Here is a 14,884-nt window from a genome sequence, read left to right on the forward strand (position 1 = left end):
GAAAACTGAAAGGCACACCCAGTGGAAAGTAAACTGCAACGAGAATTTTTCAGAAAATTCGAGTTTCCACATCGTGTCACATTTGATCTGCAATGAATATTCTAGTAGTAATCAAATTGCAAAAGTCATTGCGATTAATGAATAAAGTTCCCTGTAAAAACACTTATTTTGTGTATGTTTTAATTCCTTCATCCTTATTGGGTACTAGTCTAATGAATGTTCTCCATACCTGATTACACTGGGTGTGTTTTCCCAGTTAAGAACCGTACTCAGTACTCAGTAGGGTTGGACGTGTCAATAAATGTGTAATAAGTGTCTTTCGCTTTGTGCCATGGTTCAGGCGCCTTTCCATGTGTACGTTTTTTAGTTGCCATGCGTAGACGATGCGTCCATGCGTTTCATTTTCAGGGACACGTGTGCGGCCGTCAAAATCACACCGGGGGCGATTTTGACGGATGCTCAACTTGATGCAAGCGATGACGCGCATATGGAAAGGCGCCTTGAGTGTCTTGACGTCTTCTGCGACTGTTGCTTTGGGTGCGGTCCAGTCAGTTGGGACCAGAGCCTGATAGCCGAAGGGTTGTGCTCTTCTAGACCGTTGAGCAGAATGCAATTCTAGTCCAGTGTGTTAGACTGTCATTGTCAGAAAATTGTTGAGTTTGATCCGTATCCTGTGACGAGCGCAATTTTGTTTTACCAGTTCGTTCTGATACCGATGCTCCGAACCATGGCACGTGTGTTGAAGTTAGACATCCTTCAAAGTATGCTTGGATCATCTTTGGCTATCCCCTGACCACGAAAGCCATAACTGCTGGGAATTTGCAGCCGGTAATCAAGCACAGCATTGTGCACATGAGTGGTGGACTGCAAAGCATCCCCGAAGTCACTAAGAACTCTGTTGGAACCGTTTGAATCACTGATGTGTTGTTCGACGATTCTGTAGTTACTCATAATTTTATGATGAACGATTAAAGTTTAAAAACATAGTTCAAGTTTTTCTATTTTGAAAGATTTGGGGAATTTCATTTTGTGGAAAATAATGACAAAGAACGATCTGAATCGGGCATCTGCACGTATCGTTGAAAGGCAGAAATTCCGAGATTTATAGAAGATTTTTAGGATTTTATAGTATTGTTTGGAGTTGGAAGCGAAAGGGATTTTTTGAGGACCTACATGTATATTTAGAGCCTCTGAACATTTTTTTCATCTTGCACAAAAAGCCAGTCTTGGTTTGCATTTTTAGGACGTTATGGCTTTCTAATGGCTGATATGCTACTCTAGGGAAAATTAATGATGTTCTCGTATGGAACTTTATTCCTTCACCTTGAACCCAATATGATCAAAAGGAGTTCCTCTATTTGCTGATTGTCGGCTCTGGACCAAGATTTTCCGTGACAGTACTTTATAATATTTCTGTTCGTCAGTTTTATTTCAATTGATTTGTTTTGTTTAAAACCAGTAAATACCCGTCTCGTTAAACTACTGGCCGTGGGCCAAGACCTTCCTACCTTCCTCGAAATCATTCCCGTTAATTAAATGAAATGAAAAGGAAACCTTATCCAATCAATTGTAGCACCACCTGCCACGCTTTACCAAACTGAGCACCAGTAAGTATTGTACCAGAGTCCAACAGGTGAGCTGGCGTTTACACCCACACTAATGACAAGGCATTAATGATGAGTCTTCGAATTCAGGGAGGGTTTGAGGAAATTTTAACTTTGTGAAATATTCTTATGATGATATACTAAGGCCTGCCATTAAAACTTCCTAGTGTGACACGACAAAAGAAAGGTCTATATATAGAGAACCGAAGTGTGACGTCATTTTGAACCAGAGAGTACTGTGCAAACGAATGGAGTACGCATGCGTGTTGGTACACGCGCTGGCTCCCACACTTCTGCCTTTTACACTCTTATTATGCGCGTGACCTATTCATTTCGGTACCCTTTAAGTACGTCATGTACTCACCGGTGTCGCTAGAGGGGGCGGTGTGTCACCCCCATTGGTTAGTTTTGTCGGCAAAATCACGGTCTAAATCACAAAATAAAGAAAAAAAAATTGGAAAAAAAAACAGAGAACGAAGATGAAAAGAAGGGGGATACACTGCACTCGTTTTACCAGAGTAGAGTCCCGTGGCCTTTTGGTTAAGAACATCGGATTCGCAGTCGAGTAAAGCCACAGGTTGCGGGTTCGAATCCAGCCTGGGGTCATGGTGCGTGAGCCCTTGGGCAAGGCACTTTGGCACTCATTGCCTCTCTCTCCACCCAGGAGTAATTGGGTACCCTGCGAGGGCAGAGATGGTTATTGTGGTTGATTTAGCTGCTTTGCGCCGAAATGGCAGCATCGAGCTGTATACTCCCCAGGGAGCTGAGACTGTATTTAGAATGTTTATTGGGCCCAGTGAGCAAGGGTACTAATATAATAATATATAGGGGCGCTATACTAAAACTCTTGTTATTGTTTTGCATGACAGTCCGTCGGCAAATTTCATGTGGTCCCCCCCCATTCAAAATGGTCTAGCGACACCCAAGCATGCGCTCCAACTTAGCTCTGCACGTCCCAGCGCTCTACGTGGAAATGCAATGCAGACGAGAAAACTTTATGCCACAGCATGCTGATCAACGAGAGCGCTAGTATACAAATATAAGATGGTTTATTTCGGTTGAACAGTCGGTCTGGATTACCTGAGGCCTCTGGAACTAGTTTGTCAACTAGGGGGAGCTAACACCGACTGTCCAACCAAAATAAACCACATTATATATGTTTTTTTAACTATAGGCCTACCTCGTACATATTGTAATAACCTCTGAAAATAAAAATCATCATGAAAGAAAAGTCCAATCCTTTTGCGACAGTAATTTTTGAGTGTTTACACCGCATTTTGGACAACCGTGTCAGTGGAGGAGGATCCTTATTATCCACAATACGATATAGTAATAAGGTATTGTCAGGACTGTGTCAACAACTCCGGGCATATGAAGCAAGATATGAGACGGAGAGAACCCCCCCCCCCGCTTTGTGTTGGTCATTGTTTCACCGTCTGAGGAATTCTTTTGAGACATCTGGAGGATGTGTTAGGTAACAATAGTCTAGAGTTGTGTGTAGCGATTGGACAAGTTGGGGGGGGGGGTAACCCCTCGGCTTCATTTCTTGCTAGATCCATGACATAACTCGGGGTGCACTTTTTATTACACAAACAGTTTTACCAGTCTTAAAGGAGAGTAGTCTTCATGCCTCGTGGACGCTTCCCGTATTGACATGTCACATTGGAAAAAAATTCTCCTGGCCCAAGATAATAGTACCTTTATTCGACTGTGGTTACCCCAGCGTGTTGTGTAAAAAGCACGAGTCTCGGGTTGTACTTCGCTATAGGAGCACCACCGCTGTCGATGATAATGAGCAAAATGTGATTAACAAGAAAGAAACCTGAATGTTAGTACACTGTAATTGTTACAACTAAGATTTGCCGAAGTTTGAAGATTCTGATGAATTCCAACCAGACCCTTTTCAAACTATTCTACAATAAAAAATGAGGTCTCCATTGATCCACACCCACTGATTTCTATCCACACAGCATCATGGGAGAAAAGGTCGTCTAGACTTCATTCAAGCCGACTATACGCGGATAACAGGTGACTTAATGTCATGTGCTCACATAGCTGTTTGCAGTCCCACCGTGGTTAGTTAAAACGAGAGTAAATACAGTCCAAAGTTCGGACATAGTCTCCTGGCAGTTGTAATGACTCAAGTCAATGACTCAACTCGATTCTGACTTGAGTAACAATTCTTGGCGACTCGACTTGATGAGTAAATGACTTGACTTGAATCTCTCATGGAGACTCAACTCAAGTACAAGCTTATAAGACTCGAGTCTCAAAAGGAATAATAGTAAAACTTGGTTATCTAGATACCTGTCACCCTAATTTATTTTCAGTATGTCTAAATGAAAATAAAAATACATGTGCCGTTGCGGTTGGCTTCTGCTTAACATCACCGGTGGTAGACAGTTAAGAAATAACAGAAATGAACCAACTTGGAAGAAAGTTTCGTTCAACTTATTTTCTTATCAGTTTTAATACAAATTAAAATAAAATTTGCAAAATATCTCTTCACCTAAAAGGAGCATTTACTGAGAGTACATACTGACGTCTCCGATTCATTGTGCATATACAGCAAGACCGGAAAATACTCACATTAATTGTAAAATTTTATGACACGATGATAAAAAATAGTACATAATATTACCCTGACCTCTTCACCACCAGCCAAATTTGAATTCAAGTCATTGGTTTCCGAATGCTTAAAAGGTAACTTAAACTCAAATTAATAATTTGATCATAACGTGATTGAATTTTTATTTTAAATCCCCAAAATTTATATTATAAACCATAAACTTTGACCAATTTTAAGAAGCGGATTCGTGAGGACACAATTCATGTTATTTAATCCAACAACAAATGATTGCACAATCAACCAAGACAGATTAAATGACAGGTTTACATTTTTAGATGCTTTAACTTCATGAAAACACAATTTAAAACCCTCCAAATCTCATGATGCTGTTTTATTTTCATCCTCGCAGAAAACTGCCAAGTTTAAAACCTCATCCAAAAATGGTACAAAGTGCTTTGTTTATCAAAGCTCATAACTAAAATGAGATGAATGTAAGTGCCACTTAAGGTGGGCTTGTCCGCACAACGGGGAATACCACGAATTCTGATTATAGTCAGCCTCACTTGTCCCTACACCCATTAGCGCTGGAAGTCTCCTCGCTGACCACCTGTTTTCATAACCAATTTAATGTCGGTGATGACAATGTCATGGGTGACAGCTTTACACATGTCATACAGGGTCAGTGCCGACACAGACACTGCTGTCAATGCCTCCATCTCCACACCTGTCCTTCCAACCGTTCGCAACTCTGCACGTACCATGACACTGTGTGTCTCATCGTCCATGGTCAACTGCACATCCACCTTTGATATCGGAATATTGTGGCACAAGGGGATCAGGCTGCTTGTTTGCTTGGCTGCCATGATGCCAGCTATTTGTGCGACAGTCAAGACGTCGCCCTTGGCTATCCTGTTCTGACGAACCAGTCCAAAGGCGGTTTTCCCCAAGAGAACCCTCCCCGACGCAACGGCGACCCTGGGCGTTCCTGGTTTATCACCTACATCCACCATTTGTGCCTTGCCTTTGTCACTCACATGGGTAAGATTTGGTTGGGACGCTTTTCCAGTGGTTGAAGATGCCGAGTCTGCAACTGATACAGTGGAGGCGGTTTGCTTTGACCCTTGTATGGCTGAAAGTCCACTAGAGGTAAGGTCCACTGGGGCAAGGTCTGGTGCGGAGTGGGCAGATGGCAAGGGGTCAGATTTGTAAAGATCAGAGGTTGAGAGGTCAGTTACAGAAGGGTCCGAAGTGGGAAGGTTAGATGTGGAGAGATCAGAGGGAGAAAGGTCAGATGCAGATGAGTTACGTGTAGGTTTAGATGTTAGGTGGAAGTCAGATGTTTGATGGTCAATTAGGCAGGATGCAGACTGTTCCCGTGGCTGGATATCAAATTTGAAATGTTTCAAGAGATGTCCAATTTTTGAAATAAATGTGCTTGTGGACAAATGCTTGGCACACTCGATGTTGTTGGAGTTTCCTTCTCTAGCCAAGAGGAAACAATGCCCAATATGAGGCACATCCTGTCTCCACAAAGCTTTTGCTACATTAGTGCTGATCACAGTAGAGGCTGACTTCTGACTCAAATCAGGTCCAATTCTTCTGACAATGTCTGTACTGATCTGATTTTGATTACCTGGGAAAGAGGACAATACAATCAAAATGCATTAAACAGTGTCACCAATAGCTTACTATATTTATACTGGTGATAAATTGATGCCCCCCACCTTTTAACAGGAACATTATACACATATGGAACATATATAACATATATAATATGGAAGATACGGCAGATATAATATACACATATACAAATTGAACAATCCTGAGCAATGCGGCTCTTTTCAACCGAAGGGAGGGGGGGTACTTCTGCTCGAGGTGGATGATGCTCAACATGCCTGTTTTTCACACTTAAATAACTGCTCATATCAACCCACATCAATGCCCTATTGACACTTTAGACACAATTACATTTTGCAGTTACAGTTGGACACAAATACTGATTTCAAGCAAAATAATTGTTACACGTCAAGGACGTATCTTTGAGACTGGTGTGAATGACTCACCCACCAATCAGAATCATCGGTCTGTTCTTCATCTTGGCAATGCTGAACATCCCTGTAGGATAAAATGTACCAGAAACTTACAAATGAGGACGTATGGTGAAAATATGAACTATGTTACCATATTTGTGTGGTTATTTCATCAGTTGCACCACTGGCATTAGACTTCAGGCCAAAATAGTGAGATATGTAGGCCAAGTGAAATAACCACACAAAATGGCCATGTAATTGAGGAGTTTAAATACCGGAAGACATCAATGTTACTAAAAATTGGGAAACACGTCCATCTCATTAATAATGTTCACAATTTGAGTTATCTTTATGCACAAAGCAACAGGCTCTCTGTCTTTTTAAAGCTGATTTGCTCAAAAGGCGGGCACTAGATTCACCTTTTTTGCATCTAAAATCTTTTGACTCATGCTCCCTGCAATTTCTTCCCTTCTAATAGTCCTTGCCAGGGAGAGTGGGGAAGTTGAGAAAAGGGGCTATTTCTCAAACATTTCAGTGGGTCTGTATGACGAGATTTCCAAGTAAAGTAAACACCGGTGACTTTTGAAAGATTGGATGAGGGACAATCAGATCCATGCTCCAACCCCCCCCCCAAAAAAAACATGAGGCAATTTTGTATCTAGTTTAACTATGAGACATTTTTAAGGGGGCGGGGCTATTTCACTTCCCCTCCCTCCTACAAGCCATAGAGTGTAACCTCACACCCAGACTACATACAGAATCCTAAATTTGCCACCCCTCCAGAAATTCAGTTCTGGATCAGTTTCTTGAAAGTAACCAGCTAACATGCAACACGCTACCTGTGGTACTACTGGCTCAATACGACAACATTGTTATACCCAGCCAGAAATGAGACCGAAGAAGACAGAACCTGTGTGTGTAGCAGTGCTACATGCTACACAGAATGTTTAGTCAGGTGATATGCAATAGGATATAGGCACAGCCGATCGGATGGTCTAAGAACCAGACCTTCAAAGTGCACACTAATGCTACACAGTGCAAGACGAAGACGAGCGAAAAGTAAGGGGCCGCGGCGTGTAGCAAAAAAGTGCTACACCATAGACTTGTGCACAAATTAAGCGCTACAGAATGCTACACAGGGAAAATGAAAAAGGAAGGGGCAGGGCATGTAGCAAAAAGTGCTACACCATTGATTTGTGCACAAACCCAGTGCTACACAGTGCTACACGGAAAAATGTAAAAGGAAGGGGCAGGGCATGTAGCAAAAAGTGCTACACCATTGACTTGTGCACAAACCCAGTGCTACACAGTGCTACACGGAAAAATGTAAAAGGAAGGGGCAGGGCATGTAGCAAAAAGTGCTACACCATTGACTTGTGCACAAATTAAGCGCTACAGAATGCTACACGGAAAAATGTAAAAGGAAGGGGCAGGGCATGTAGCAAAAAGTGCTACACCATTGACTTGTGCACAAACCCGCTGCTACACAGTGCTACACGTGAGTCAGTTCTGTTCTGTTCTAAGCGTACGCAGATATGTGATGCTTTCATAGCGTACCTGTGAACTTTTGCTCGTTAATGCGCATGCTCAGTTCTGCAGCAGTGTAGCGGTGCTACAAGGAAGACCGTGTGGATTCGGCCGTCTCATTTCTGGCTGCATATGTATACGACAACATGCCTCTCGATATACATTCTGCTGCACATAAATGGGCCCAGGTCCTTCTGACCATCATCTCTTGCTTACCAGCATGCTGTTTCTTCTTCCTGCCGACAGCTGCGCCGATGACCTGCAGTAGGTCCTCGTCGCTGCCGCCTTCTCTCATAACGTCCCGCAGTGACACCTCCGCATTGCCAAACAAGCAAACCTGTAAAGCACGGTTACAATAGAGGCTCAATATGTCCACTTTTGAGACAGTCGGAAACATGCTTAGAAAGATAAACAGAAACACCTCACAAACCAAGGAAGGCAGTCTTCTTTTCCAAAATGCTACGTTACATCTTCTAACAGTTTGCAATACCCACTGTTACATCTGACTTGGACCAGCCAGCTGACCCTAGCAAGCTCGGTAGTCGCATGGTTAAGAGGTCATGGGTTTGTGTCCCACTCAAGTAAGCTTGTGAATTTTTTTCACAAGCTCTTGGAAAAACACTGAAAATAGTGTTACACTTCAGTGTAAGGGCAAAACCTATTATTAAAAAGTCGTCTTTTAATATTTAAATTTTGGGTATACAAAAATGAAACTTAGTTATAAAAGAAAAAATTCAAGAAATAAAAATACAAGTCAAACAAAAATGATTTTATTCAAGTTTCAATTTCTATCTTACCAACCTTGTGTACGCTAATTTGACTTTGTTTTCAGGCCAGTTCACACATTATCGTAGTTTGGTGAGCTGAGATAAGAGAATTTTCCTTTGAAGTTCCATATCAGTTGTCGGGAACAAGACTTATTAGCAGTGTGCAGTTCAGCTCACAATTCAGCAATAAAAGATTCTTTCATTACATTTGAAGATGGAAACAAAACGTAAATGTATCTTTTAGTTTAAAAAATTGTGATGAATTGGTACAGTAGTGGCTTCCCCCAGGGAAGATAGAAATAATCTTGGTCATTTTACACAGAAGCAATCATGAGGAACACATGCCTTACAAGAGGACGTAACTTCAAGAGCAAATTACATGCAAATACATGGAATGACTACGTTATGCTTACCTTGAGGTTGCCATCAGCTGTAAGCCTTAGCCTGTTACACGTTCCACAAAATGGCTTGGTCATGGACGCAATGAATCCAACTGTCCCTTGGAAACCAGGCACCTTGGAAACCTGACCAAACCAAGGACATCCCAATAGGTGGCAAAATACTACACGGTTCCACTAGTATAAGACTAGCTGTCTGTTAGTGGCTTTGAAAACAGATGGATGTGGGTAATTCCAGAGATCAGGGGTCCATTTTTTGTGTGTGTCCCTGTCATATCTGACGTGATTTTGCAAGTTCAGAACACATTTTCTAATATTTCTAAGAGTGATGAATTAATGCAAATTACCAGCCAAACAAACAGTAATTGTTTGAAATCAATTTTGGTGATATTTCCATGTCAAATAACAAAGGTCAGATGTAACAGGGACAAAAAATGTCACACTTTTGGACTCCTAATTTCTGGAATTACCCACATACTTTTTCACATTAGAGGAACCCTGCTTATGAAATTGCATCTAATATATACACGAGACTGTGTCGAGAAATTGCTTGGAGAAGTTGGGGGAAAAGTAGAAAGGACTTGGTGAGGGTCAACACAACATACATCCGAACAGACGTAACAGGGAACGAAATGGGGAAACACTTTTAAAATTCACACGGACACCTCTTACCATGATTAGTAAAGCCAAGTGTTTGGGGCTGGAAAAGTAGCAAGTGTTTCAGTTTTGTACTGTTTTACTAATTCTTTCTTCCCCATTTAGTCTTTTTAGCCACTTGCCTAAGCAAGTTATTACACCAACAAGACTGAGCCACAGTACACTGAAGACCATACTAACCACAGCAGTTGCATTGGGCTCTTTATCTTCCAGAGGGGCAAAATCTGGCCACCTTTCTCGAATGGTCCGCTGCATATCGCCACAGGTGAACATCTTTTTGTCGTTCCACTTGTTCCCATCAAAGGGCATGTACTCGATGAAGCGCACTTCAATTGGCTGGTAATGAATTGTATCATTGGTTATTTGCAAGGAAACTTGGTACTGTTGAAAATAATGACTGGCAATGCATTATGGGACTCCAACTTAGTGGAAAGCCCATGACATATCCAGGCACTTCACAACAGTCAACAAGTGGGGCTTTAAAATCACCTGTCGGTGTTTAATCAGTGTGACTGAATTGGAAATACAAGAGGAACAGTTTGACATCGTGACAACTATATTAGATTCCTGGAACGACCAGGTTTTGCCCTGGGAATGACATGACGTCTGTCCACAGCCGTGCTTCTTTTCAAAACACAAAAGCTGTTGTTTGCTTCCGAAGGAACAATTACTTCATCTATGACACAAAAATCTAAAACCAACAGTATTTGAAATCTTAGCTTCCTTTCTTAAAAACCTACCGTGGCCAGTTTTTCATACGAAGCTTGACTCTAAGTTCAATTATGGAAAGATAGTGACAAAAAACGTGGTAAATATTCAAACAGCCCCTAAGTGTAGAAATAAAATAAATATCTGAAGAACTGTCCACGAAGGTCTTACCTTGTCCTTTGTGAGTTCAACAAAGTCACATATCTCCTCCTCATTTAGCCCCCTCATGACCACGCAGTTGATTTTGACGGGATCATAACCTAGATCGATTGCCGTTTCCAGTCCTTTCCAAACTTGGTTGAAACCTTGGAACATCAGAAAGCACAAAGAGAACCGTCTTCACAACATTTTTAGCACTTGGAGGCATTCATTGGTGCGCAAAACAAAACCACAAGAATTCAAACACCTACTTTTCATTTTACACCATGCAGAAAATAAAGGGGGAAAGACATTTCACTGAGCTAATAAAATATAAATGCACACCATGCTGGACAATGGCTTGACGAGAACAATAGAAGGAACAGTTGCTACATTGTCTTCAGTGCATTTTCAGTGAGCAAGTTCAGTGCATGCCCAAAGTAAAGCGCATCCGAGGTCATCCAGATTCGCATGTGAGGTTTGCCTGAATCAGCACGGCCCTTTGCAGACTCGTGCACGTGCTTAGTTCCCGAACGGCCTCGTTTTCTTGAAATACCAAAGTTAACTGGCTCACTGAAGAAATGCTCTTGTTTAACCGCCATTCTGGCTACAGTGTTTCAGGTATTCAAAAGTTGAACTGTTTGAATCCATTCGAACAGAGAAATCATTGCAGCTGCATTGGGTCGTCTGCACGGGACACGCCCATGGGAAGTATGAGGCACAGTGTGACAGAGAAGAGAGGTTGAAATGAGTGGAAGAGGTCAATCAGGTTAGTACCAACCCTCCCAGCTTCTCCAGAATTCACTAGGAGGTTCAGAAGCTTTGAATGGTTGAGCCCAGCAACTGTGAATACTTCACTCAGGGCTTGATAACCCTTGAAAGTTTAAGTACAAAGAATGGGTAAAGGGTTTCTTGCATAGCAGAGGATTTTGGTGGATTCAGGAAGGTTCCTCGGAAAAATGCCAAGGAAGACAGGAGTGCTGTGACTAAGATTTACTACCAAACATGTTTGGTAAATAGTGCAGTCTATTTACAAAGCTGCCGGAGACACCAACCTCTCCTTCGGGTGATGAACTCAAACTTGGCAGGTACCAACGTGTCCAGGCTGATATTCAGCAGGTTCAGCCCACTTTCCCTGAGTTTTGGTAGTTTCCTGTGTAACGCTACGCCATTGGTCGTCATTGCTATGGTTCTAAGTCCTTCTAACCTACCTAGTTGCTCTATGGAAAGATGAAAAGCACACGCACACAAAGCACAAAGAATCATGCACGAGTTACAAGTCATACTGCACACTTTTGGCCAATGATTTTCCGCTGAAGTAGCAAAAAGCAACTCACTCAACAAAATTATTCAATTTAGCCTTTTATCAAATTCAGGTTTTCAAACAAATTCTATGATATGTGCTGATTTTGTATTAAAGAACAACAAATCGTTACATATACACTGCATTCTTCCTGAGATTTTCAATTCCAAGCACAAAATACCAATTCGATTTTGTTTCTTTACAATTTTGGCAAAAGAAATTGCTGGACAGAAAAGGTTTGGCTTGTCATCCTTAGGTGACTTTAAACACATCCCACCTACATGTATGCCCAAACTGATTTTATGGTTGGGGTGCATTATCTAAAATGAAAAATTAAAATACCAGAAATGGAAAATCACTGGCTTTACATGCAAAATTGAAATATTCTAATCTAAATGAACACCAAACATATATGAGACAAATTACTTCAACATGAAAACCTACTTCAATCCTTGAGCTCCCTGGCAAAAAAAATAATGAATGAAGAGTATTTTTCCTCAATTTCATTTTCCATTTAATACTTTGACCTGGACTTTGTCAAACTCAGCCAATTCAAAACAGCTGAAAAATAATCACACTTTACATGACCAAGGCATGTATGTGTAAGGAGCTACTTTGCCATCTTGCATAATGAACACATTCACTGGTTCTTTATAACTTCAAGTAAGCTACTCCATCCTTCACCAATTAGGCATTAACAGGTCTTGCGATCACACTGTGGTATAATTGTGTGGATACATTTACATATAACAACAGCCAACATTTTTGGAAAATTGAAGAAAAACAAACAAGAAAAAGACAACCCTACGAGAAACATCCCTGTAGTGTCACAACATAGTCAGTTATCCTACCCAAGGACCCAAACCTCTGACACTGTTACTGGGATGAACACAAAATCATGAAGGCTCCATAATAACAATGGAACAATTCAGAACCCAAAGTGTGAGCAAACACTGCACTTTACATGACTTACCCACAATGTCGATGATATCTTTCCTAACCAAGGGCTCCCCTCCAGTCAGCCTCACTTTGTCCACACCCTCCTTCACAAACAACCGAGTAATTCTGAGAATTTCCTCGGGAGCAAGGAGCTTCTTCTGAGGTGTTAACTCCACCCCTTCTTCGGGCATGCAGTACTGACCTGTTGGTGACAAGCACAACATCTGTAGAAGGTTAGATCAAGCACAGTGGCTACCAGGATACAGTGCATATGAACAATGTACACTACACACTGCACCACAAGGAGCCTATCGGGGAAAAACATGACTGCTGTTGCAAAGGGAACTTCTTTATTTTTTTAGCGCATACAATTTAAATTGATATTTACATGAGTGTCACAGTGAGCCCAACAAATGTTTAGGGCACAAATGCAAACTTCAGTTTGAGGCGTGTGTAAAATATGAAGAACAGATGATCAATTGCAGGATATTACACGGGACTATAGTTTTCAATTTTCTCAAAAGTTTTGCTCGAACTTAGCAGCACCTGCCACAGAAATGTTTACAAATGTACAGGCCTAAATGCACTACAAAGAGCATCATGATTTCCCTTGTACTTCTGCCCAGAATGACTCACATCTTAGGCTGCACTTCTCTGTGAGCGAGATTCTGAGGTAGTTGTGTTGACGGTCAAATGAGTCTGTTAGAAAAGCTGAGAAGGGCAGTAGCGTGTCTTCCCTGAAGTATCTTGGTTTGTTCTCTGTAGGAGATACCTGAAACAAAAATTAGGAGAGTTAAGTATCAATGTCCTAAGGAAAGCCATAACGTGTATATAGATGCTTGTTATGCTCCAACTATAACATCAGTCCCAACTATAATTGGGACAGTCCCAACTGTAGTGTTGCAGTTGGGCTGACCCAACTACTGTTGTCCAATTCATATAGAAAATTTCTCAACCTTATCTAAGTTTATGCATCTCACATTTGAAAGGATTCATCTAAAATTTGGCACTTCATCTATGACATGACATTGAAAACAATACCACTTTGGCACATGCTGGGTACATGCACACTGGACCTCTGTGCTGTGGTTGGGTAAGCCCAACTATAGCACTCTAGTTGGGACTGTCCCGGCCCTAACTACAGATGGGACTGATGCTATAGTTGGGGCATAACATGGGCACTCAAGTTGTTGAAACACAGGTATGGTATGAAAAATAACAATATGTAAACATGGTAAATGTTGACATACACGATGTTGGTTGCAATCAGTCAATCAGCACAATCACGCAATCGCATACGTAGCGAATCAGTTGATTTATCATGAAATCTCTGACTTTGCTTCCCTTTTTTTGAAACAATCTTTAAAACCGTAAATAAGAACCAAAAGGTGATTGGCTGATCGTGGAATTATTGAATTTACATTGTTGCATTGATCAACTGATGCATGAAGATAGAGCGATTGCGCAGGTGGCCAACATATCTTGCATCAATCACTGATCATACGTACGGACAATGTGTTTGACAATGGACAATGACGGTAATTAGTAAGACCCCTAAAACATGGCAAACTCACTATATTTTGATGAGCCCTTTGACATTGAATAGATGAGTGATGATGCTGCCTATGTCCTGATCTTTTCGACCCTGACATACTCGAACATGTTGAAGACTTCTTTATTACGGAGTTCTGCAGGATGCAGGCGAAATGTTGCCGAAGGCCCCGGCAGGTTCTAGTACTGAGTGCGAATGTCATGACCCTGGGCTGGCACAGGATCAACCAGTGAGAGCCAGATTAACGTTCGTCTCTGCAGTCAGCAAGAGGCTTGCACATCAGACAACTTTTCACAGTTTGATCCACGATACGATAACCTTGACGTGGGAGCAGCACGGATGAAACGCATACTTTCGATCAATTTCGGAACAATCAGACGCTGGCTAGCTAGCGAGATAAGCCAAAGCCCAGACGGCGCATGTTCACTGGCGTTTTCCAAAGTTCGGCTTCGTCGCTGCGTGGTTCGTTCTAGTTTGAAGCTGCATGTATTTCTGTGCATCATGTTTGAACTAAACAAAAATAAATGTTTCTATCTCTTGGTTAATAACATACACAACAGTGCTTTACACTTCTTACCAACATTATTTTGGGGTTGCAAGCTTACAAATATCCAGTTGCAGACTTTATTCTCACTTCAGTCACTTTTTGGAGAACTATTTTTGACAACGGCTAGTAATAAAGCTTAGTGGGA

At 41.5% G+C, this 14,884-nt stretch overlaps 1 protein-coding gene across 2 annotated transcripts; it reads right to left on the reverse strand.

Moving 5' to 3' along the window:
* Nucleotides 1-4,044: 4,044 nt before the first annotated feature.
* Nucleotides 4,045-14,642, reverse strand: mocs1 (molybdenum cofactor synthesis 1). 2 transcript variants are annotated; one of them, XM_022242279.2, is made up of 10 exons: nucleotides 14,215-14,642; nucleotides 13,277-13,412; nucleotides 12,675-12,842; nucleotides 11,454-11,618; nucleotides 10,432-10,565; nucleotides 9,733-9,888; nucleotides 8,911-9,021; nucleotides 7,947-8,067; nucleotides 6,241-6,288; nucleotides 4,045-5,806 (listed from the first exon to the last, which is right to left on the reverse strand). In XM_022242279.2, the coding sequence occupies exons 1-10, from the start codon at nucleotides 14,392-14,394 to the stop codon at nucleotides 4,752-4,754; spliced, it is 2,274 nt and encodes a 757-aa protein (XP_022097971.2). In that variant the 5' UTR covers nucleotides 14,395-14,642; the 3' UTR covers nucleotides 4,045-4,751. The 2 variants fall into 2 exon arrangements, with proteins under 2 accessions (XP_022097971.2, XP_022097972.2); XM_022242280.2 differs by having other exon boundaries at nucleotides 5,667-5,806; nucleotides 6,237-6,288; nucleotides 14,215-14,638.
* Between the last annotated feature and the right edge of the window lie 242 nt (nucleotides 14,643-14,884).

The sequence above is a fragment of the Acanthaster planci genome, linkage group LG01, assembly GCF_054643075.1.
Source record: "Acanthaster planci isolate LZ-2023a linkage group LG01, COTS_SCS, whole genome shotgun sequence".
NCBI lineage: Eukaryota > Metazoa > Echinodermata > Asteroidea > Valvatida > Acanthasteridae > Acanthaster > Acanthaster planci.